General features: G+C 32.7%; 1 protein-coding gene and 1 long non-coding RNA gene across 3 annotated transcripts in view; both read right to left on the minus strand.

The window, feature by feature from the left end:
- Window positions 1-3,019: 3,019 nt before the first annotated feature.
- LOC127719332 (phenylalanine--tRNA ligase beta subunit-like) overlaps window positions 3,020-26,203 on the minus strand; it is a 46,223-nt gene continuing 23,039 nt past the window's right edge. For both annotated transcript variants that reach the window (XM_052225392.1, XM_052225391.1), the window contains exons 2-18: window positions 23,902-23,957; window positions 22,980-23,047; window positions 22,272-22,328; window positions 20,432-20,498; window positions 19,866-19,981; window positions 17,047-17,197; window positions 15,736-15,844; window positions 14,949-15,081; window positions 13,561-13,612; window positions 13,208-13,269; window positions 12,426-12,531; window positions 9,136-9,234; window positions 8,481-8,561; window positions 7,199-7,291; window positions 6,479-6,596; window positions 5,718-5,873; window positions 3,020-4,138 (exon numbers count right to left, since the gene is read on the minus strand). In XM_052225392.1, the coding sequence (XP_052081352.1) occupies window positions 3,987-4,138; window positions 5,718-5,873; window positions 6,479-6,596; window positions 7,199-7,291; window positions 8,481-8,561; window positions 9,136-9,234; window positions 12,426-12,531; window positions 13,208-13,269; window positions 13,561-13,612; window positions 14,949-15,081; window positions 15,736-15,844; window positions 17,047-17,197; window positions 19,866-19,981; window positions 20,432-20,498; window positions 22,272-22,328; window positions 22,980-23,047; window positions 23,902-23,957 (1,676 nt within the window). In that variant the 3' untranslated portion in view covers window positions 3,020-3,986. The remainder of the gene's footprint in view (window positions 4,139-5,717; window positions 5,874-6,478; window positions 6,597-7,198; window positions 7,292-8,480; window positions 8,562-9,135; window positions 9,235-12,425; window positions 12,532-13,207; window positions 13,270-13,560; window positions 13,613-14,948; window positions 15,082-15,735; window positions 15,845-17,046; window positions 17,198-19,865; window positions 19,982-20,431; window positions 20,499-22,271; window positions 22,329-22,979; window positions 23,048-23,901; window positions 23,958-26,203) is intronic.
- LOC127719333 (uncharacterized) lies at window positions 7,298-8,182 on the minus strand. The gene is made up of 3 exons (XR_007990229.1): window positions 8,015-8,182; window positions 7,611-7,958; window positions 7,298-7,547 (listed from the first exon to the last, which is right to left on the minus strand). It is a non-coding gene; the product is annotated as an uncharacterized LOC127719333 (long non-coding RNA).

Here is a 26,203-nt window from a genome sequence, read left to right on the forward strand (position 1 = left end):
TCAAAAATCTAAACACATGTTTAGATTGAACATATCAAAGAACCCCAAGAATTCAATTTTTGCTAAAATCAAACTAAGTTTAATTTTGGACCCTTTGGACCTTAATGTAGACCAATTTAAAAAACGGGACTTAAAATTAAAAATCTAAATACACAGTTAGATTTGGAATATCAAAGAACCCCAATAATTCAATTTTTGATGAAATCAAACAAAGTTTAATTTTGGACCCTTTTGACCTCAATATGAACCAATTTGATAGCGGGCCCACAAATAAAAAATCTAAATTCATGGTTAGATTCAGCATATCAAAGAACCCCATATATTCAATTTTTGTTGAAATCAAAAAAAGTTTAATTTTGGACCCCAACTTGGACCAACTTGAAAACTGGGCCCATAATCAAAAATCTAAACACATGTTTAGATTCAGCATATCAAAGAACCCCAAGAATTCAATTTTTGTTAAAATCAAACTAAGTTTAATTTTGGACCCTTTGGACCTCAATGAAGACCAATTTAAAAAACGGGACCCAAATTAAACATCTAAAAACACGGTTAGATTTGGCATATCAAAGAACCCCAATAATTCAATTTTTGATGAAATCAAACAAAGTTTAATTTTGGACCCTTTCGACCTCAATATGAACCAATTTGATAGCGGGGCCTACAAATAAAAAATCTAAATACATGGTTAGATTCAGCATATCAAAGAACCTCATATTTTCAATTTTTGTTGAAATCAAACAAAGTTTAATTTTGGACCCCAATTTGGACCAACTTGAAAACTGGGCCCATAATAAAAAATCTATATACATGTTTAGATTCAGCATATCAAAGAACCCCATATATTCAATTTTTGTTGAAATCAAACAAAGTTTAAATACTGGACCCTATCTTGGACCAACTTGAAAACTGGGCCCATAATCAAAAATCTAAACACATGTTTAGATTCAGCATATCAAAGAACCCCAAGAATTCAATTTTTGTTAAAATCAAACTAAGTTTAATTTTGGACCCTTTGGACCTCAATGAAGACCAATTTAAAAAACGGGACCCAAATTAAACATCTAAAAACACGGTTAGATTTGGCATATCAAAGAACCCCAATAATTCAATTTTTGATGAAATCAAACAAAGTTTAATTTTGGACCCTTTTGACCTCAATATGAACCAATTTGATAACGGGGTCCACAAATTAAAAATCTAAATACATGGTTAGATTCAGCATATCAAAGAACCCCATATATTCAATTTTTGTTGAAATCAAACAAAGTTTAATTTTGGACCCCAATTTGGACCAACTTGAAAACTGGGCCAAAAATCAAAAATCTAAATACATGTTTAGATTCAGCATATCAAAGAACCTCATATATTCAATTTTTGCTAAAATCAAACAAAGTTTAATATTGGACCCTTTGGACCTTAATGTAGACCATTTTGAAAACGACCCAAAATTAAAAATCTAATTACACTGTTAGATTCGGCATAACAAATAAATAAATGTGATCAAAGATTTTACAAATCTAATGCGCCATACTGTGCAATTAAAGATTACTTCTTGAAATTTTTCAATATTTGAAATTTGAAAAAAAAATAATATTTGAAGAATAATTCTTTTTAATTTCTGAAATCTGAAATGAGAAAAAATTGACCCCCCACAATTTCTTTTTATCCCCACCCCCCCTTTTCTCCCCAAAAAAATTCTTTCCATCAAGATATGGTCATAATCTCAATTCAAATTTCCAATGGAGTTGGCAACCATAATTACCCATTTAAATTTACCATAGTGCTAACTTAATCTATTTTATAATAGAATTAAAAACATAGTGTCAAATCTTTCATATGGATTTTTTTGTAAAAAAAAATGATGCAACATTTGCAGATATTTTTACTGGTCTTCCTTTATAAATATGCATTTCTTTAAACATAATTTAAAAGCAGTGTAAGGGAACTAACCAAAACGTTGTATTTGGATTACCTCCCTTACACTGTTTTAAATTATCTTTATTGTTCATTAACCATTACTTTATACATAATTTAAAAGCAGTGTAAGGGAGATAATTTCAATGATGTATTTGATTTATCTCCCTTACACTGCTTTAAATTATGTTTTGTACTAAAGTATTTGTCCATTAACCAGGACAACCTTGTTTTTCCCCCTTTTTCGCCCCTAATTCCTAAACGGTTTGAGCCATAACCCCCCAAAGCAAATCCTAACCATCCCTTTGTGGTATGGAAACTTGTAGTATAATTTCAGAGAGATCCATACACCGTTCCACAGTTATTGTCTGGAAACTAGAAAATGCTTATTTTTGGCCCCTTTTTGGCCCCTAATTCCTTAACTGTTGGTACCATAACCCCCAAAATCAATCCCAACCTTTCTTTTGTGGTATTTAACCTTATGGTAAAATTTCAAAAAGATCCATTCACTTAAACTAAAGTTAGAGTGCGAAAACCAATGTACGAAATTTTTTTGCGGCCGTATAATAATTGATCGGCACTGATTTTTGAACTCTTCAAGTACATTGATGATATATACCTATGATATAAGTTTCATAAAATTCTGGTAAGAATTGTACACATGAGAGTGCTAATGATGCAATTTTCCATATAATCAATATTTCCAAAGGGCATAACTCTTTTAAAAATAATTGATCGGCACTAATTTTTGAAGTCGTCCAAGACATTGCTGATTTAAACCCATGATATAAATTTCATAAAAATCTGGCAATAATTGTACACATGAGAGCGCTAACAATGCAATTTTCCATATAATTAATGTTTCCAAGGGGCATAACTCTTTTAAAAATAATTGATCGGCACTGATTTTGGAACTCGTCCAAGAAATTGCTGATATAAACCTATGATATAAGTTTCATAAAAATCTGGTAAGAACTGTACACTGCGGCCACCCCTCTTTTTCAAAATCCTGGGTTGGCATCAGCATTTTGTCAACAATCTGGAATCTTTCTATTAATTCATTTTCAGGCTCTAAAATTTTTGGCAACAGTAAACAATAATATACACATACATAAAAGTTTATTTGAAAAATGTTTGGTACAAATCATTGACGTTATGACATTGATGTTAGTTAACAAAAAATATGTCCAAGGAACACATATTCCTATGGTCAAATATTTTCCAACTTTTCCCTACAATATTATTGATATATTGAAGTTAACTGTCAATAAATTTGTCATTAACATATAAATAAATGAGATATGGTGTATACCAGTAAGTGTTGAATAAATAAGCAAACAGCTTTCTGTAAAATATTTGAACTTTTTTATGCTATAGCTTTTTTTTATTAGGTAGTCTAATTCTAGTGTTCATTCTAAAGAAGCAATATTAGATTTAAAATTTCTGTTCTGAGCATTCGTGCTGAATATAAATTAAACATGTGCTTTCTATACAATAAATATAGTCAAAAATTCATGTCTCCTCTGGAACTATATATAGTGGCAGTACTAGTGTCTCCTCTGGTACTAAGTTAGACTTTTATTGAAGAATTTATTTAACCCTTATACTGTAACAGTCAGTTCTCCCTCTCTCATTATATACTGTAATTCTAGAATTAGTGCATGCCTTTGTTATGCTGATTCTTCAGCAGCTAACAATAATGTAAAATTAATTAATACAATGCTTCCAGTTATGAAATATTGCTAGCAATAATTATGATTGGAGCAAACTTATATTTTGATATTCAACTTGACACCTTTTTAGGCATTAGTTTCTGAATACAACGTATGTGATTTTATACAGATCTGCTTCAAATCATTTGAGTGCAACATATTAATACATGTCATTAAAAAGTTGACATAAATGAAAATAAAGAAACGTCTATAGAAAAGATATTATGTATACTAATTTTGCTGACGAAGAATGTTTGTGACACTTTCTAAGATAGTTTTTTTTTTCAAAATGAAGCTCTAATAACATTTGAAACAAAAATATTCTCATTAAATCAGTTAATGGCTGTTCATGACACTTCACAGGAATGGTTCTATAGAAAACTCCATACATGAACAGGGGTTGGTTAATTCAAATTCCTTTAGAACATCAGGATGAAGAACTCCAATTTTACCAATCACAGAATTGTTAAATATTATCTCGGCACATCGCCCTTCAAAGTATGTTGCATCTGAAAATAACAAAAACAAAAAAACAGTATAACTGATTCTGTAAAAGAATAAGAACTTTGTTCCTGTTATTAACTTCAGTAGTCTTTATCGATGGGGAAAATGAAATGAATGTTTATTCAACTTAGCTTGAAATAACAATTTTTCTTTCTTTCAAATTCATCAAAAGTATAAGAACTATGATTCCAATATACTGATTGAAAGAATGTTTCAAAATAAAGCCTTAAATCTGTAATACTTCTTCCAGTACTATGTGCATTGTAGAGTAAGTACTGGTGTTAACTTTTTCACAACATATCTTCATTCAGTGCTGTACAGATTCTTCATTTACTTTTGTAGATTGTTCCGTTGACCTGTTCATGTCATTTCTGATTTTGATTATTTTGATTGGTTAAGATCTGTTTAGTCCTTTATAACCAGGTTTCCAAAGATTTGATCGTTGTTGAGTTGTACACCTTTAGCGAAAAATGATACTTGGAGCGTTGTCTGTGCAATAACTTGAAAACGCTTTGAAGAAATCTTTACACATTAAGATATGTTGTTTCCTGTGACTAAATGAAGGTCAAGTTCGATTTTCACAATTTTAGCTTTTATTGTTGTTGAATTGTTGACCTTTAAGTAGCAAAAAGTGATACTTAAGATTGATTTTGGCCTTTCCATTTCTGAACCCTACAAAAATTCATTAATTTTTTTACTTGATCTTGTTTGGGGGTCCAGATTTGCAAATATCATTTTCATGCAGGAAAATCCAGTTTGCCATCAATCTGACAGCCTCTTGTTTTATTTCTGTTCTAATTTTAGACCTTAAATATTATTATTTCTGCTGGACAATGGAGACTAACCTTTACATGACTTTATATGATAGCCTTGTTCTGATAGGACAATGAGGACTAACCTTTACATGAATTTATATGATAGCCTTGTTCTGATTGGACAATGATGACTAACCTTACATGACTTTATACAATAGCCTTGTTCTGATAGGACAATGACGACTAATCTTTATGATTTTATATAATAGCCTAGTTCTGATAGGACAATGACGACTAACCTTTACATGACTTTATATAATAGCCTAGTTCTGATAGGACAATGATGACTAACCTTTACATGACTTTATATAATAGCCTTGTTCTGATAGGACAATGATGACTAACCTTTACATGACTTTATACAATAGCCTTGTTCTGATAGGACAATGATGACTAACCTTTACATGACTTTATATAATAGCCTTGTTCTGATAGGACAATGATGAATAACCTTTACATGACTTTATATAATAGCCTTGTTCTGATAGGACAATGATGACTAACCTTTACATGGCTTTATATAATAGCCTTGTTCTGATTGGACAATGATGACTAACCTTTACATGACTTTATATAATAGCCTTGTTCTGATAGGACAATGATGACTAACCTTTACATGACTTTATATAATAGCCTTGTTCTGATAGGACAATGATGACTAACCTTTACATGACTTTATACAATAGCCTTGTTCTGATAGGACAATGACGACTAACCTTTACATGACTTTATATAATTGCCTTGTTCTGATAGGACAATGACGACTAACCTTTACATGACTTTATATAATAGCCTTGTTCTGATTGGACAATAGGGACTTCCAACAGCTGCATCACTCTGTCTAGGAGACCTTTCATGACTTCAAACCCTGAAGATTTGTTATAGTTTACTGCACATAAACGTCTTTCATTTCTTGCTCCAACATCTGTAAACATAAAGATAACTGTTATTGACTGAATAATTGACTGATTTTTCATTATTTCTCTTAAAAGGGTTTGTATAAAAAGACAGGAGGAAGATAACAAAGGGATATTCAAATTCATAATGTTGATGGCAAACTGCCAATGCCATGGCAAAAAATGAAAATCGACCAAAAGACAAAGAACAGTATTTAAAACACAACATATAAACATAGAAAACTAAAGACTGAGTAACCTGAACCCTATCAAAAACAGGAGGTGATCTCGGGTGCTCCAGAAGGGTAAGCAGATCCTGCTCCACATGTGGAGTAAGTTAAGTATAAGTCAGTTAAATAATATACATCATTTTATAAGTTTTGAACACTTTTCTTTTAAAGTTTGTTTTAGACTGTATACTTAATTTTTTAACAATTATGAAATCTTGAAATTACATTTCAATAGAGGAAAAAAAACAACATTTTTTATATTGCAGTACATGCACTTATTGAAGTGCCTTCCTTAATAGAATTATGTCCAAATACTACAAATTGGATCTACATAATTAAAGTATGAGATAATCTAAATGCTGTTTCTTTTATAATTTTTCAAACATTTGCAGAAGAAGATTTACCTTTAGTTTTATCACAGAACATAACATCAGAAATCTCGAAGAGTTTCAGTGGTAGTGGCATATTCTTGTTGTTACATATAGTCTTCAGAACACCGGGAAGTAATGTGGTTCTTCCTATCTGTAATGGAGAAAAAAAAAGAATATGTGGTATGATTGCCAATGAGACCACTTTCTACCAGAAATTAAATGACATAGAAGTTAGTATCTATAGGTCACCATACAGCCTGATTGAAACTTCTTGAAATTGTTTTACTTACATAAAGCCTCCGAGTTGGAGGTAGGGAGGAAGGGAGGGTCAGGGTCATAGAACTACAAATTATATCAAGAAAACAAAGTAAATAGATAATGGTATACAAAACACCTGATAAAGAAGGTGCAAAGAATTTGTACTGGAGGATGAAGAGAATCTATCTTAAAAATTGACATAAATGTTCTATGGTATTTCAAACATTATAAACAGCTTGTTTTGTATTGTATATAAAAAATATCCCGACTGCAATCACATACAGAAGTTATCTGATTGCTGACATAAATGTTCTATTGTACCACAAACATAAAGTCAAACTGTTTCACAAATAAAGCCCACAAAGATATCCCTACTTTAAAACTTGCATCCCTGGGTTTGTTGTAGCAATTTAATATTAATGTATGTCTGCCTTGACCTTTGGGTCATACAAGGTCAGTCAATCATAAAACGTAGGTCAAGGTGATCCTTATTACCTGAAATTCTAGTGTTTTAGGATTAGCTATATGTACTGCATTTGAATCTTTAATGTTCTTCCTCATTTTAGATGCAACATCATCTCTGGAGCACTGTAAAAATAGAAATAAGATCAGTTAAACCACAGTAAAAAGCTTCATAAAAGATTTGTAATGTTTTCTAAATCAATGTACATCTTCTTTAACACACATCATATGGATTGATTGATTGATTTTTGGTGTTTAACACCAGTTTCAGCATTCTTTGCTATATCTTTGTAGCTTATTGGTCAAAAAGCCAGAGTACCCAGAGAGATTTACCGTCCTTAGGCAGGAAAATTGGCAATCTTAGATAGAAGTCTTAACATACCTATCATGAGCAGGGTACTTCACAACTCACAACCTCAGTGTTGACAGGCTAGAGATGTCAAACCTACCATGAGCAGGGTATTACACAACTCACAACCTCAGTGTTGACAGGCTAGAGATGTCAAACCTACCATGAGCAGGGTATTACACAACTCACAACCTCATTGTTGACAGGCTAGAGATGTCAAACCTACCATGAGCAGGGTATTACACAACTCACAATCTCATTGTTGACAGGCTAGAGATGTCAAACCTACCATGAGCAGGGTATTACACAACTCACAACCTCATTGTTGACAGGCTAGAGATGTCAAACCTACCATGAGCAGGGTATTACACAACTCACAACCTCAGTGTTGACAGGCTAGAGATGTCAAACCTACCATGAGCAGGGTATTACACAACTCACAACCTCATTGTTGACAGGCTAGAGATGTCAAACCTACCATGAGCAGGGTACTACACAACCTCAGTGTTGACAGGCTAGAGATGTCAAATTTTGTGAATGTGTTAAATTGAGCATATTTTAAAATATGAACATAACTCAGACCTAATGTGTCATATCATAGCTTATTCAAACATACATACCAGGACAAAAGCTATTATTATACTTCGAATATACCATTTATAGCTTTTTAATTAAAACTAACCAGGGCAAAAGCTAATACTTCAGTAGAAACCCATCATAGTTTTATCTAAACTTACCAGGGCAAAAGCTGAAACTTCAGTAGAAACCCATTATAACTATTTTATCCAAACTTACCAGGGCAAAAGCTGAAACTTCAGTAGAAACCCATCATAGTTTTATCCAAACTTACCAGGGCAAAAGCTAAAACTTCAGTAGAAACCCATCATAGCTTTTTCATACAAACTTACCAAGACAAAAGTAAATACCTCAGTAGAAACCCATCGTAGTTTTTTTATCCAAACTTACCAGGGCAAAAGTTAATACTTCAGTAAATCCTGCACAAGCTACTTCCTGTCTAAGGAGATCTGTCAGTTTGTTTACAGGAAACTGAAATACAAGCATTGAATTATTTTAGCATTGTGTTTAATTCTGATAATGTTTTCTAATGAACATTGTATATATAGTTGCTAATTCCAAGTTAATTTAATACATGAGCTTTATGCTGTATGACAAATATACCTGATACATATCCTTGCAAGTTCAATGTTTCAATGTGCATCTTTCTGCTTAGCTGTTTTGTTCCTTTTATGTTATGATTGATTGATTGATTGATTGTTGGTTGCTTTTTTTATGTTATGTTATTGGAAATAAACATATATTATTTAAACAAGGAACAATCTTTTTAGTGGGTACCAATTTTAGTGGACAGATGAAAAATTTTATTTAAGTAGTTTGAAAACGTTTGCATACAGGCCTAGAGAAAATTTATACTTTGTTGATTATTTAAAACTGTGGTTCATTTATACCATGAAATCCACATGGGTCAGGAGCAAATCATGAAGAATAAACTGTTAGGAAAATGTAATCACATTAAAAAAAATATAAGTATAATGATTGACAGTTCTGAACTCTTATAACTGGTAGATATGTACATCATTAGAGTCAATATTTAGGACGTTACCTGATCAGCAATAGTACTTGTAGCTGGTATTTTCTTTACAATTTTGTTGTATCCATAAGCTATAGCAACATCTTCTATCACATCACATGGGTGAATCACATGTTCCACTTGTTAAGGTCAATAATTAGAACTATAATATTTTTTTTCTTAAAGTTTATGGTGTTGAACTATCAATATAACTTTTAAAACATTGTAAATTGATTGTTTGAATCCGGGATAGATATTTTTTTCCTTTAAATTGGACAACTGCTTCTTCGAGTTAGCCAATAGTATAATGTATATAATGTATTTAGGGGAAGATTCATGAGCATCTGATGAAGCATGAAGGAGGAGTCATTTCCTCAAAGAAATTTTTAAAAGTGCAGAGAGGCATTACTTATGAATTCATCAATAGACCATAATACCCTTAGGCTATGAGTATGTACATCTTCAGTTTTATTGATTGATTTTCTGTGTTTTAACCCAACTTTTAGGCACCGCTTTTGGGCTATTTCGTGGCGGCCAGTTTTTATTGGTGGAGGAAGCCGGAGTGCCCGGAGAAAACCACCAAACTTCGATAGGAAAACTGACAATCCTAGTCAATCAAGTTTGGAGTCGAGTGCAGTGGCACTAGCAGGGTTTGAATTCACAACCTCAGTGTTGACTGGCTAGTGATTACAGTAGTAACTACTTAGACCACTCGGCCACCGAGGCCCCTATCTTCAGTTTTAAGATCTTACAATATACATCTATAAAGTTTCATGAATATATGACAGTACATATGACAGTGTTTAAGCTAGGACTTAAGGGGTCTGTTTACAAGGATGTCATGTCTCATAAAGTGTGGTAAATGGAATCTCTATCTTTAGTTTTAGCATCTACTATGACTTTAATGTTCAATGTGTTAATGTGTGTGTTTGTATGTTTGTGTTTTGATTGGATGTTGAGAAAGGATATCATGTCTGGTTGGTGGGATCTCTACTTTATGTGTGTGTCTATGTTTGTGTTTTGATTGGGTGTTGAGAAAGGATATCTTGTCTGGTTGGTGGGATCTCTACTTTATGTGTGTGTCTATGTTTGTGTTTTGATTGGATGTTGAGAAAGGATATCATGTCTGGTTGGTGGGATCTCTACTTTATGTGTGTGTCTATGTTTGTGTTTTGATTGGGTGTTGAGAAAGGATATCATGTCTGGTTGGTTAGATCTCTACTTTATGTGTGTGTCTATATTTGTGTTTTGATTGGATGTTGAGAAAGGATAGCATGTCTGGTTGGTGGGATCTCTACTTTTTGTGTGTGTCTATGTTTGTGTTTTGATTGGGTGTTGAGAAAGGATAGCATGTCTGGTTGGTGGGATCTCTACTTTATGCGTGTGTCTTTATTTGTGTTTTGATTGGATGTTGAGAAAGGATAGCATGTCTGGTTGGTGGGATCTCTTCTTTTTGTGTGTGTCTTTGTTTGTGTTTTGATTGGGTGTTGAGAAAGGATATCATGTCTGGTTGGTTAGATCTACTTTATGTGTGTGTCTATGTTTGTGTTTTGATTGGATGTTGAGAAAGGATATCATGTCTGGTTGGTGGGATCTCTACTTTATGTGTGTGTCTATGTTTGTGTTTTGATTGGATGTTGAGAAAGGATATCATGTCTGGTTGGTGGGATCTCTACTTTATGTGTGTGTCTATGTTTGTGTTTTGATTGGATGTTGAGAAAGGATATCATGTCTGGTTGGTGGGATCTCTACTTTATGTGTGTTTGTATGTTTGTGTTTTGATTGGATGTTGAGAAAGGATAGCATGTCTGGTTGGTGGGATCTCTACTTTATGTGTGTGTCTATGTTTGTGTTTTGATTGGGTGTTGAGAAAGGATATCATGTCTGGTTGGTTAGATCTACTTTATGTGTGTGTCTATGTTTGTGTTTTGATTGGATGTTGAGAAAGGATATCATGTCTGGTTGGTGGGATCTCTACTTTATGTGTGTGTCTATGTTTGTGTTTTGATTGGGTGTTGAGAAAGGATATCTTGTCTGGTTGGTGGGATCTCTACTTTATGTGTGTGTCTATGTTTGTGTTTTGATTGGATGTTGAGAAAGGATATCATGTCTGGTTGGTGGGATCTCTACTTTATGTGTGTGTCTATGTTTGTGTTTTGATTGGATGTTGAGAAAGGATATCATGTCTGGTTTGTGGGATCTCTACTTTATGTGTGTGTCTATGTTTGTGTTTTGATTGGATGTTGAGAAAGGATATCATGTCTGGTTGGTGGGATCTCTACTTTATGTGTGTGTCTATGTTTGTGTTTTGATTGGATGTTGAGAAAGGATATCATGTCTGGTTGGTGGGATCTCTACTTTATGTGTGTGTCTATGTTTGTGTTTTGATTGGATGTTGAGAAAGGATATCATGTCTGGTTGGTGGGATCTCTACTTTATGTGTGTGTCTATGTTTGTGTTTTGATTGGATGTTGAGAAAGGATAGCATGTCTGGTTGGTGGGATCTCTACTTTATGTGTGTGTCTATGTTTGTGTTTTGATTGAGTGTTGAGAAAGGATAGCATGTCTGGTTGGTGGGATCTCTACTTTATGTGTGTGTCTATGTTTGTGTTTTGATTGGGTGTTGAGAAAGGATATCATGTCTGGTTGGTGGGATCTCTACTTTATGTGTGTGTCTATGTTTGTGTTTTGATTGGATGTTGAGAAAGGATATCATGTCTGGTTGGTGGGATCTCTACTTTATGTGAGTGTCTATGTTTGTGTTTTGATTGGATGTTGAGATAGGATATCATGTCTGGTTGGTGGGATCTCTACTTTATGTGTGTGTCTATGTTTGTGTTTTGATTGGGTGTTGAGAAAGGATATCATGTCTGGTTGGTGGGATCTCTACTTTATGTGTGTGTCTATGTTTGTCTTTTTTGATTGGATGTTGAGAAAGGATTTCATGTCTGGTTGGTGGGATCTCTACTTTATGTGTGTGTCTATGTTTGTGTTTTGATTGGATGTTGAGAAAGGATATCATGTCTGGTTGGTGGGATCTCTACTTTATGTGTGTTTGTATGTTTGTGTTTTGATTGGATGTTGAGAAAGGATAGCATGTCTGGTTGGTGGGATCTCTACTTTATGTGTGTGTCTATGTTTGTGTTTTGATTGGGTGTTGAGAAAGGATATCATGTCTGGTTGGTGGGATCTCTACTTTATGTGTGTGTCTATGTTTGTCTTTTTTGATTGGATGTTGAGAAAGGATTTCATGTCTGGTTGGTGGGATCTCTACTTTATGTGTGTGTCTATGTTTGTGTTTTGATTGGATGTTGAGAAAGGATATCATGTCTGGTTGGTGGGATCTCTACTTTGATCTTTCCTCCTTGTAATACTTCAGATCTCAAACACATTTTAGTCAGAAGATTGGACATAGTCTCTGCTGAAATACTGAAACACAGTTATATATCTATTTTTAACAACTACACTCGACTTATATTTAGTACTTAATTATCTGCTATAAATGAAAAAGGAATTGAATTGAAAATCAAGTAATGACAGACTATTCACCTGATCTTTATAATGATCAAATTTAACTGATGTATCAATATATCATAGAAAGCTTTATCTATTGTTGAAGACTATATGTTGACCCCTAGATGTCTTTCTTTTCTTCTGTTGTTGGGTTGCAGTATTGTCTGTATTGATGACTTGTATTCCAAACCCCATTGTGATCATAATGATTTTTCTGTAGATGAAAATTCTAAAAAGTTTTAAGGTTCAATTTTGATTTTTTTGTCCTTCCAAAATAAAATTAATATAAATCACCAATGAATAACAATGTCTACAGCCTATAATAGTATAACACTTGGTATCCCTATTTTTCTTATATTTTCCCTATGATTTGTCTGTATTAGAATTATCTATCCCATGCTTCTCGAGTGATATGAGTTTCTATCAATTGAATAGAAAGGGAATGCATGAGGTCATAAGTCTACATCATTGATCTTGCCTAGGGAAAAGAACTAAACAGATCATCATAGTCTGTTCAATCATGAGGCGTTTGTTGCCATTCAATTAGACTGCCTCTGGTTTAAATTAACATCAAAAGTCTATATATACAAACCTTATTCCTACTTTTTTGTTGACATCTTCTACATCAACCTCTTCATATCTGTAGGGCAATTCCTAGAAAACATATTTTTCATATATGATACCTTTAAAACTTAAGAGCACTTTTATTTTCTGATACTTTTGAAATAAGAATTTATCCTTAGAATTTGAACTTCTGGAAATAAAGAAGTTTAAAGATTCTTCTAAAATGAAATTTGAAATCATGAAATGAAAATTAGATAAAAGAAACCTAAATCCAATTTCATCAACAAAAAAAGATGACACAAACATAAAGGGAATCTAGTTCTTTATATCAATATAATTCTGACTAAACAGAGATTTTTATTTTATTGTGAATATACTTACTGGGTACACGTGTACTGAGCCATCAGAATGTGTAACCTCTACTGGTTCTACTCTGAAACATAAATTTAGGTCACATTGATTCATTTTATTTATCAAATTTTAAAATCAAATGGCTCCAGAAATATATGTGTAATAGAGGAAATGCTTCTCAAGTCTGACAATTTTCTGATAAAAATTTGGTAATTACAGTTCAGAAAAATGAGCAAAAATCGTGCTCTTCCCTTAATTTGTACTCCAAGAAGATGGCTTAATTAATAAAGCTTCATAAAATAAATGGAGAATGTGTCCATGGGACACAGATGATGCCCCCAATTGCATATAACGTTATAAAGGGGCATAACTTCGGAACGGTAAAAGTGAAGACACCAAATTCCAACCTGATCTGACTTTTGTGGTAATAAGCATTGTGTACAAGTTTCATAACATTTGGCTGAGGCAAACTAAAGTTAGAGAACAAAAACAAATTCTGGGTGTTAAGTACATACATAAAGATGGACGCACGTAAATACATACAGACAAACAAGGGTAAACCTTAATGCCCCCTCTGCTAAGGCGGGGCATAATTATGTTAAAATGTTTAGCCTAGTTGCATAACAGAATTCCAAATTACATGGGCTTATAAGACAGAAGGTAAAAATCAAAAGTTCAGGATACAGCTGTTTTGTTTTCATTTTGGATCTCAAGACAGTAAAAATTTTATTTCGAAGCATGCTCTCAACTTGGGTATAAAAGGATTTTACTTTGATATGATTGATTCACCATTAGCTGTTCTGCTTATACTAACATAATCACTAACTTTTAACATATAAACTAAACCAAACTTTCAACCTGATGTTCAGTAGTTGTCGTTTGTTGATGTGGTTCATAAGTGTTTCTTGTTTTTCTATATAGATTAGACCGTTGGTTTTCCTGTTTGAATGGTTTTACACTAGTCATTTTTGGGGCCCTTTATAGCTTGCTGTTTGGTGTGAGCCAAGGCTCCGTGTTGAAGACCCTACTTTGACCTATAATGGTTTTTCTTTTACAAATTGTGACTTGGATGGAGAGTTGTCTCATTGGCACTCATACAACATCTTCTTATATCTATTTCAAAGTCAAATAGACCCCCACTGACGGACAGGGTCAAATAATCTACATGGGAATGAGATGTACCAATTCTAATATTTTTATAACTGCTTACCATGTATCATTGACCTATCACATGTTATGTTCCTTAAACTGACATAATCCTAAACTTATACATTGTTGACACGGCCAAAAACGGCCGATTATTCTTTCCTGTTGGACTTCCTGTAGGCAAGACAAGATTAATCACTGAGATTTGTCATAACCATTTCTATGATGCTTTTAGCTTTGATTAAATTCAACTATAGTACATATTTACTCACGTGAATGGTTGATCACAATATTCACTGAACATTGTCACCAGTGTATCTAAGACAATTTTAGCTTTGTTTAAATCTGTTGCTGTAGATTCTATGAAGACATTTCTGGTGTCCAGTGTAATCTTACTGTGGTCACCTAAAAAATGTATGTAGATGGGAGTTAAGTTTTCAAAGCAACAATTTTTTCCAAAACAACAAAATGTATAAGAATGTATAAGAAATTACTTTGCCTTGATATGGAAATATCTTCTCAGCACCCTGTTATCACAAAATAAATGAATCAACCAAATGGGTGATAACATTTTCTTCTTGTCACTTATGGTTAACAATCAGGTTGCCTCACTAAACCCATATCACCATGTATGTATCTAGAATAACAACAACAGGGCTATTCCATTAAAATAAGTGGGGGAGGGAGGTGTAGGAAGGGACTCTCCAAATCCCACCACAACCAACATACTTTCTTTTGTGTAATTTTCCATGCATACAATGGACATAAATCCATGCATGCGGTTTAGTGTGAGCAAAAGCTCTGTGTTGAAGGCCGTACTTTGACCTACAATTGTTAAATTTTTATACATTGTGACTTGGATTGAGAGTTGTCTCATTGGCACTCATACCACATTTTCTTATATCTATACGATTAATGAATCCCCAAACTTAAATCTTCTCTTTCTACACTACAACATTTATTTAAATTTAACAGCCCTAACCTCAAACATGATATTAAATGTTTCAGTGTGAATATTTTTATTTATTTCATTCCTGAAAATATTTCTGTAATATTTACCGTTTATAATAGGTGGCATGGACAGAACAACATTGTTCCTGTCATAAATAACAGGGTAGACTGGCTTTTCTCTGATGATTGGAAGGTATGGCTTCAAGTGACTATCTAACTGTAAAACAGTTAATAACAAAATAATATAACAACATTGTTCCTGATGTAAATAACAGGGTAGACTGGCTTTTCTCTGATGATTGGAAGGTATGGCTTCAAGTGACTATCTAACTGTAAAACAGTTAATAACAAAATAATATAACAACATTGTTCCTGACGTAAATAACAGGGTAGACTGGCTTTTCTCTGATGATTGGAAGGTATGGCTTCAAGTGACTATCTAACTATAAAACAGTTAATAACAAAATAATATAACAACATTGTTCCTGATGTAAATAACAGGGTAGACTGGCTTGTCCCTGATGATTGGAAGGTATGGCTTCAAGTGACTATCTAACTGTAAAACAGTTAATAACAAAATAATATAACAACATTGTTCCTGATGTAAATAACAGGGTAGACTGGCTTGTCCCTGATGATTGGAAGGTATGGCTTCAAGTGACTATCTAACTGTAAAACAGTTAATAACAAAATAATATAACAACATTGTTCCTGACGTAAATAACAGGGCAGACTGGCTTGTCCCTGATGATTGGAAGGTATGGCTTCAAGTGACTATCTAACTGTAAAACAGTTAATAACAAAATAATATAACAACATTGTTCCTGACGTAAATAACAGGGCAGACTGGCTTTTCTCTGATGATTGGAAGGTATGGCTTCAAGTGACTATCTAACTGTAAAACATGTAAAAACAAATAGTATAACCCTGTTCTATTGTCCATAAAGGTTGTTTCTTTCTTGACAATGGACTCTAGTAATTTTTATCTAAATAATATGGTAAAGTTTGAGGTAAATTGCTTAAGGCATACAAGTTCAAGACTGATGTGTTTACACTGGATGAACAGACAGAAGAACTATAGCATACTGTAATACATCTTTGGTTAAAGGGGGAAAATCTGTGTTTTGAATAATGCTAGTTAAGTACAATACAATAATAAAACATCACAATGTAAGTCTCTAAGTATCTAAGAACAGAACTCTGCAATTAGATTTACTATACTGGTATTCAACGAAGCATGAAATATAGTTTGTAATAGCCTGTCCATTCCAGACTGATATGCTTTTATAGCTCAATCCTACTATAACTATGAAACATAGAATGTTATCCATTATCTCATGTCACAGTTGTCTCCCTTGAATTTGAATGTCCAAGTTCATAACCTGTATAAGTTGTATGAATTTAAACACAATGACTTACAGAATACATTTCCATCATTTCTGGAGCAGTGAATTCTTTTGTTTGACTCAGAGGTTTGAATTTGATGTTTGCTGGTGGCTTGGCATCATAGATAAACGGGCCTTGAATTGTGTCAAGGTCATGGGTTCCTATAGCAACCAATGTCCTTCTCCTGAAAACAGAGTACACATAAAAAACAGTTGTTCTTCTACTTAAAAAAAATAATATGTATTTGTTTTTCTCATTTTCTCATCACTTGGCGACCGTCATCTGTCGTCATCCGTCGTTAACATTTACAAAAATCTTCTCCTCTGAAACTACTGGGCCAAAGTTAACCAAACTTGGTCACAATCATCATTGGGGTATCTAGTTTAAAAATTGTGTCCGATGACCCAGCCCGCCAACCAAGATGGCCTCCATGGCTAAAAATAAAACACACACATAGGGGTAAAATGTAGATTTTGGCTTATATCTCTGAAACCAAAGCATTTAGAGCAAATCTGACAATTGGTAAAAATGTTCATCAGGTTAAGTACTAGTTTTATCTACCCTGATATTTTCAGATGAATCAGACAACCCGTTGTTTGGTTGCTGCCCCTGAATTGTAATTTTAAGTCAATTTTGCAGTTTTTGGTTATTATCTTCAATACTATTACAGATAGAGATAAGCTGTAAACAGGAATAATGTTCAGCAAAGTAAGATCTACAAATAAGTCAACATGACCAAAATGGTCAATTGACCCCTTAATAGGAGTTATTTCCCTTTATAGTCAATTTTTAACAACTTTTTGTAATCTTTTACAAAAATCTTCTCCTCTGAAACTAATGGCCACAATCATCATTGAGGTATCTAGTTTAAAAAATTTGTCCGATGATCCAGCCTGCTGACCAAGATGGCCGACATGGCTTAAAAAAGAACATAGGGGTAAAATGCATTTTTTGGCTTATATCTCTGAAGCTAAAGCATTTTTTTGGCTTATATCTCTGACACTAAAGCATTTAGAGCAAATCTGACATGGGGTAAAAATGTTCATCAGGTTAAGTTTTATCTACCCTGATATTTTCACATGAATCAGACAACCTGTTGTTTAGTTGTTGCCCCAGCATTGGTAATTTTAAGGAAATTTTGCAGTTTTTCGGTAATTATCTTGAATATTATTATAGATATAGATAAACTGTAAACAGCAATAACGTTACGCAAAGTAAGATCTACAAATAAGCCAACATGACCAAAATTGTAAATTGACCTCTTAAGGAGTTATTGCCCTTGATAGTCAATTTTTAACAATTTTTTTTAAACTTTTGTAATCTTTTACAAAAATCTCCTCTGAAACTAGTGGCCCAAATAGAATCAAACTTGGTCACAATCATCATAAGGGTATAGTTTAAAAAATGTGTCTGATGACCCTGCCTGCTAACAAAGATGGCAGACGTGGCTAAAAATAGAACATATGGGGTAAAATGCAAGTTTTGTCTATTATTCTGATATCCGTTATAAATAGAGGAAATCTGAAAAGGGTAAAATTGTTCAGAATGTTGAGCTCTACCAATTCTCCATATACATCAAAACTGTCAGATGATTTCCTGTAGGAGTTATTGCCCTTAAATGACAAATTTTACCTCTTTTTTTTTCTCGATTTTTGCCTATTATCTTGAAAACTATAATAGATAGAGAGACACTTTAAATTGCAAAAATGATCAGAAAGACAAGTTCTACAAATAAGTCTTGTGATTGAAATCGTCAGTTGGCTCCTTATTTTGAGTTATTGACCTTTGATGACGATTTGTACAATTTGTTTTGCATTTTTGTCTTATATCTTAAAACTTATAATAGATAAAAAGAAACTTAAATATACAAAAATGGTCAGCAGGACAAGATCTACCATTAAGACAAATGGCGGAAATTGTCCGACGACTCATTATTGGAGTTATTGCCCTTTAATGACGATTTTGAACATTTTTTTTGCGTTTTGTCTTGTATGATAATAATTATAATAAATATATAGAAACTTAAATAATCAAAATTGACTAGCAAGACAACCCCTACTAACAAGTCAAATTTTGCTGATATAATTAGTAACTGGTACTCTTTATAGGAGTTATTGCCCTTAAATTAGGATTTTTTTTACCCTCTTTTATGTTTGGAGCAAAAGCTAAATAAGATAGAGAGAAAATAAACAGACTTCAAAGATGAGCAATATAAGATAAAAAAACAGAGATTTTTGTCATTAATTCTATTCTCGTCTACAATGTTGGAGAGTCCTTTGTTGAATATGCATATAGAACAAGGTGAGCGACACAAGCTCTTTAGAGCCTCTAGTTTGTACTTATGATTGAGGAGCTTCAGTTAAATTTGTTATAATCTTAAAAAAAAATGACCAAAATACCAATTTCTAACCCTAAATAATAATATAAATAGATAATTATTTGAGGCTTTTTCATCTTATCAAATTCAAAACTTCATCATTAGTAAAGGTTCAGTTCCAGAATTTGTCTGTAATTGTCTAGTTTTGTTTAATTTATTGGACTGTAGAATGTTACACAGTGATATTTAATTTTGACCACATCACAAAGTCTTATTTTAATGATACAATTTAGGTTATCTCCTTTTTATGATGGTGGTCTTCATAAGAAGAGTATTTTTTCTTCATTTTCTTATGTAAGCACCAAAAATTCATGATACTCATAAATTGACTTTAAAAATTATTTGTTTGCACACAAAATCCTGTAGCCAAGAAAGACAACTGTAGATAAGGGAGATAAATTGACAGTTACTAATTAAGGGAGATAAATGGACAGTAAATAAGGAATATAAATATATTGAAACAATGATTACATACCGACACAGATTATGATGTAACTTATCCTGTAGTTCAATGAAACTTTTATAACTGTCTGGAGTAAACTTAATGTTCCTAAGAACAGCTGCAACTCCATATGGTCTGACTTGCTGGGTCTGACAAAAAAATATATACATGTAAACAATCTGTTCATATCAAAATAGCCATTCCATATACGAGTTGTAGAATTATAGATGGTTTGAATTAAAACAGTACAAATATGTTCCATTCTAATGTTAGCTATAAGCAAAATTTTCCATGACAACATGTTTAAAAGTTTATGTTTTGCAATGGAGAACCCCAAAAAAACAAACAGAAAAATAAGAGGTGCAAAACTAGAAATGTATGAAGTTAATCTGCTATGTAGCATGTAAATACAGTAGATTTTGTAATCAGTAAGTTTAGCATGGATCAAACATCCTGTCGAAGATGAGAGGGAAGCTTGCTATCTGTGCTGTAGTATTTATAATTCAACCAAATATTTTATTTGCCTTTTGTCATGTAGCATTTAAATTTACCAAAAAACAGCAGAAGAAGACATTATAATGGCGAGTCGAATTACTTACGGCTGGTAGAATTTTCATTTGCTGTAATTTTTGTGGTTTGACAGTTTTATATCTTGGACACTGCTTCCTATAAAATAAATAAAAGCCGTCAAGAATATTTTGGTGAATTGATTTTAAGATCCCTATTTGAACCCTTCTTTATTATCTTCATAATAAGGATGCAAGTTGCATCCTTTTCACTTTATATTTTTGTTACTGTAAATTCAGAAATTATTGCGTGCATTTATTATTGCGATTTTTGAAGAACGGTCAAAAATGCGAGATTAATTATTACGATTTCAGGATAAACTGCATTCAGATATATCGATCAGATATCAGAATGCAAGTTCTTATTATTGCGATACTCACTCAGTCGCATTATTCGCATTAACAAAAACCTCGCAATAATTTCTGAATTTACAGTATATGTTAGTCACTTCTTCACCAAAATTCTTCAATTGCTCCTCAATGATGTTATTTACCAGTCGTTTCTGTTGGCTTATATAGTATGACAAAAACACAAACCACAAACAAACATCAGCATATATACTTCAATTCTTCACCTAACAAAACTGTTTCAGACTAAGCTATTAAGATTTTTATTTGTGAATATGAATGAATCACATTCAAAGCTTACTATTACTTTGCTAAGAATATTGTAAGAAGTGTCTAGGGACTTTAAACATACAAATGTTAATGAACGTAATCTTGATATTGTATGGTATTTTTATAACTCAAAACAAAGTATTTCAAGAAGTAGAACTTTTGTTACTATATCCATCTATGACAACAGGTTGAACACAGGTGCTACAGAATTGTACACAGTCATTGCTATTGGCAAATCTATGGCAATAAACTTTCAGTGATATTAGATATGAACTGAAGAAATTTCTGTTTTGATTGTTTACCCTTTTAGTTTTTGTTTATCCTATATTCATCCTATTTGATATATTGTGTGTCTTTTTAAATTCATCAAATTATGTTAATTTTGTTTTTGGACTCTGAATTACTTCATTTGTTTGGCATAATTAGCATTTTTTCATTTAATAATCAGAATCAAAATGACTGTCTTACAAGCATGACAAGTTGGATGTTTGAATTGGCATGCTGTAAAATCTAGTTCAACAAGGCTAATGACAGTCAACCACCATATGTTCCCATGGTGTAAAATCTAGTTCAACAAGGCTGATGACAGTCAACCACCAACTGTTCTCATGGTGTAAAATCTAGTTCAACAAGGCTGATGACAGTCAACCACCAACTGTTCTCATGGTGTAAAATCTAGTTCAACAAGGCTAATGACAGTCAACCACCAACTGTTCTCATGGTGTAAAATCTAGTTCAACAAGGCTGATGACAGTCAACCACCAACTGTTCTCATGGTGTAAAATCTAGTTCAACAAGGCTGATGACAGTCAACCACCAACTGTTCTCATGGTGTAAAATCTAGTTCAACAAGGCTGATGACAGTCAACCACCAACTTTTCTCATGGTGTAAAATCTAGTTCAACAAGGCTGATGACAGTCAACCACCAACTGTTCTCATGGTGTAAAATCTAATTCAACAAGGCTGATGACAGTCAACCACCAACTGTTCTCATGGTGTAAAATCTAGTTCAACAAGGCTGATGACAGTCAACCACCAACTGTTCTCATGGTGTAAAATCTAATTCAACAAGGCTGATGACAGTCAACCACCAACTGTTCTAATGAGGATATAAGAACAAAATTTACCAAAAACCTAGCCAGTAAAATGGATATGATAATGGTCTCATTGGTCAATATACCACATCTACTTATGTATATTGATATTTTATCTTGAACTTTCTCTTTTTTAATTCAAAGTTTAAGTGTAACTTACTTTTCAAGGAAAACCAACAAAGCTCTTGACAGCCCTTCAATACATAGTAAATCATATCTGAAAAATAATGTAATGATTATTTAAATGATGAACTAGAAGTTTCTTGCTTCTTCGTCATTATACATTTATTGTTCCTAAATGGAAATTCTTATCTTACAGCATACTTTATAAAATAAACCAATGTTACTGATGATAACCATACAGTTCTGTATAGCAAGACAATACAAATGATTTCACCATACAGTTCTGTACAGCAAGACAATACAAATGATTTCACCATACAGTTCTGTACAGCAAGACAATACAAATGATTTCACCATACAGTTCTGTACAGCAAGACAATACAAATGATTTCACCATACAGTTCTGTACAGCAAGACAATACAAATGATTTCACCATACAGTTCTGTACAGCAAGACAATACAAATGATTTAACCATACAGTTCTGTACAGCAAGATAATACAAATGATTTCACCATACAGTTCTGTACAGCAAGACAATACAAATGATTTCTTTCCATATTTCTACAAAATAACTTTAAACTTGGAATAATTTATTATTTTTTTTTACCATTTTGTTCTATAATCATGATAATGTGTAAATTTTTATTCTAGATCAAATTGATTAGTATTAATTCACAAGTTATGAGCAAAGATATTTTTATGTTCATGATGAAGAAAGCAAGATTTTTAGTTTCCATTTTTACCTGTTAGCAGGAATATCAATTTTCCAGACATTAGCAAGATCAGGATTCTGTAGTATTTCTTCTTCTTCCTGTGAAACAGAATAATGTCTCACTTGTATCAAGGTGTTAAAGGTATAGAACCACTAATTCAGGCCCGGTCGGAAAGAACATACAAGAAAGTAGTACATATTTTAATCAAAATAGTTCCTACGTATAGCTGTATCTTTGTCAATAGTAGGAATATTTGGGTAGTTTTAGTATCAAATGAAAGCTTTGGGACTTGGGATCACTGTAGAACCCTTGTTGAAAGTTTCATTTGAATAATAAAGAAGTATATGAAATTTTAATAGGAGGGCTCATTTGGCCTGTTGTTCAGAAGTTCCTGTTTTTGTACTATCAAACTTCCGGGAACCAGTACGCTCTAATATGCAATTAAAGGTATGTTGATTTTTTCAGCACAAGTCAGCATAAGGTACAGTTTTGACATGAAATAACTGCCACTTTATTTGAACTTAAGACAAAGTAGCCATTTATGCTTGAAATTGCAGAATTTAACATAGAAAGCAATGGGGCTATGAATTAGTGGTTTTATACCTTAAACAATAATATAAAGACAACACAAAAACATAGCAACATGCTTAAATTACAAATAAGACTCGCAATATTGCACAGAATGAAAATTAAAGAACAATAAATGTTACAGATTACAACTCTGTAGAATGACTAAATACACAGCCAGATTTCTGAACTTTTATCCTTATCTGTTAGTTTAGGAACTATATCAATATTTTATTTAGTCAATCGTTTAACTGTCATTTGTAATTGTGTGTTGCATTTTCCCACCTTCTGATAATCATATATGTTAATTTTGTTATTTTTTTTGTAATTTTAATTTGGATTTATTCAATAACATCAGAAATAACATTCTTAAAAGTATACTCACCGGTTCTTCTGCTTCTAACCCGAACTCAAAACCTAACTCATCAAATTCTTCAAATGCTGAAAAATAAACACAACAAAGTCAAAACCTAACTCATCAATTTCTTCAAATGCTGAAAAATAAAAACAAACATTACACATTACAAATTCAAACCCTACCACTTCAAATCTTCAAATTCTAGACTAAAATCAAAATTAACTAACTCAAACCCTAACTCGTCAAATTCTTCAATTCAAAAATAACTAACTCAAACCTTGCCTCATAAATTCTTCAAATTCTGAAATTGAAAATAACTAATTCAAACTCTTACTCCTCAAGCTCTTTTTAAATGCTGAATAATATAAGTATAAATCTCAAACCCTGCATACTCGTCAAGTTAATCCAATATTGTCAAACTGGTCCAAAGAAGGACAAACTACTGAAATATCTGTCAAAGAAAGGATTATGATAAGAGCTATTATTTAATTGGCCCCTAAAATTCCAATATAGAAAAAGTCCTGTATCCTTTCTAAATTATGTAAGTTCTACACTATTAACCTGAAAACTTTACTTATGTCGAATTTTCCTACATTCTGAAGGTATAAAAAATGTTCAAATGTCTGATTTCAAATTTTGACACTGTAACAAAACATATGACATCATACTGGTACATTTGTACATGCAAAAGACTAAATCAACAAGTTGCTAACTTTTATTATATACACAGAGAGAATGTTGACCATAAGAGAGTTGGTTTAGCGTTCAACGCATGTCAGAGAATAGACCATTTTCATATTACCAACTTTTGACTCCGGAGTTCATAATTTTTTGACAGGTTACCTTCTCTGTGGTAGGTGATCCTAAGGTATTCAGTCAAGTAAGAGCAAACAAAAAAAGTAAAATCAAGCATTCCATCGGTACAAATGTAGAAGGAAATTAACGGTTGTATGTTTTCTATACACATCAGAATCTTCGGAAAACAGTAAACTTTCCCCCAAAATTGCACCGATTATATGTTTGATTTTACTTCTTTTGGTTGTTCCTACCTGACAGAGTACCAGTATGTCCTACCACAGAAAAGGTAACCTATCAAACAATTATAAAATCCGCAGTCAAAAGTTGGGAATATGAAAATAGTCTATTGGATATTATACAATTACTGTCTTTTGATGAGGCAAATATGTGGTTTTATTGACTTTTGAAAAACTGATATTCACTGAGGCCAACGGTCGAAGTGAATATCAGTTTTTCAAAAGTCAATTAAACCACATATTTACCGAAACAAAAGACAGTAATTGTTTTATTCCATATTCCGAGAGAGTACAGAGAGAAATGTATGTAATGATAATTATTTAGCAAAGCCAATTGTAACGTACATCAAACGATTTTAATATAATTATACACGTAAAAGCACGCAACAGTTTGCGCGGAGAATATACTTTTCCGCAGGTGAATATGCTTATTTATTGAAAATCCTATTCATATAGAAAAACCTAATGAAGTTCCTATCAATATGGAATAATGCTTGTTATTCCATATTCAATTTGGTATTATTTTAATAGGTTTTATGTATATGTATATGTATTGAAGTTTAAATAAAACATGTTATTCAAGATCTTCACATAGGATATTGAACAGATATATCATGTTAAGGAGGGGTATTTGCAAAAAATAACAGTCGAGAGAATGTTAAATTTCGCGAGCCGTAAGGCGAGGCAAATTCATTCTCATGACTGGTATTTTTCGCAAATACCCCTCAAGAACATGCTACATCTGTTTAATTACACCGAATGTTAACATACAAAACGCATTGATGATCGTGACATAAAACGCATTGATGATCGCGACATTACAAGCATCCAGTCGGATAGAGTATTTTTTGGCAAATACCACGGCAGAGAGGGTAAAAAAGGCATATCCTTTTTGCATATACCCTGGCGCTGTTTAAAAATGAACGATATTCATTTGATAAAAGTAAATTGGTGAAAAATACACTGGCTATCAACCAATTAAAACCCAGGATTCTTACAAAAGGTGTAATTATGACTCTTACTCCATATTGGTATTATTTAAGTACGTTTCTCTTTATGAATTGGATTTTGAATAAAAAAGCATATTCACCTGGAGAAAAGTGATATTCATCGCGCTGAAGTTGAATGTCACACGCTTGCACATGTAACGTAATGGTAAAATGTTTGATGTACAATTGGTTTTGGTTAATAATTGTCATTAAATACATTGTTTTCTTTCGGAAAATGGAATAAAACAATTACTGTCTTTTGTTCGGTAAACATCTGGTTTAATTGACTTTGAAAAACTGATAGTC

This window comes from Mytilus californianus, unplaced genomic scaffold (assembly GCF_021869535.1).
Source record: "Mytilus californianus isolate M0D057914Y unplaced genomic scaffold, xbMytCali1.0.p SCAF_11, whole genome shotgun sequence".
Taxonomy (NCBI): Eukaryota; Metazoa; Mollusca; class Bivalvia; order Mytilida; family Mytilidae; genus Mytilus; species Mytilus californianus.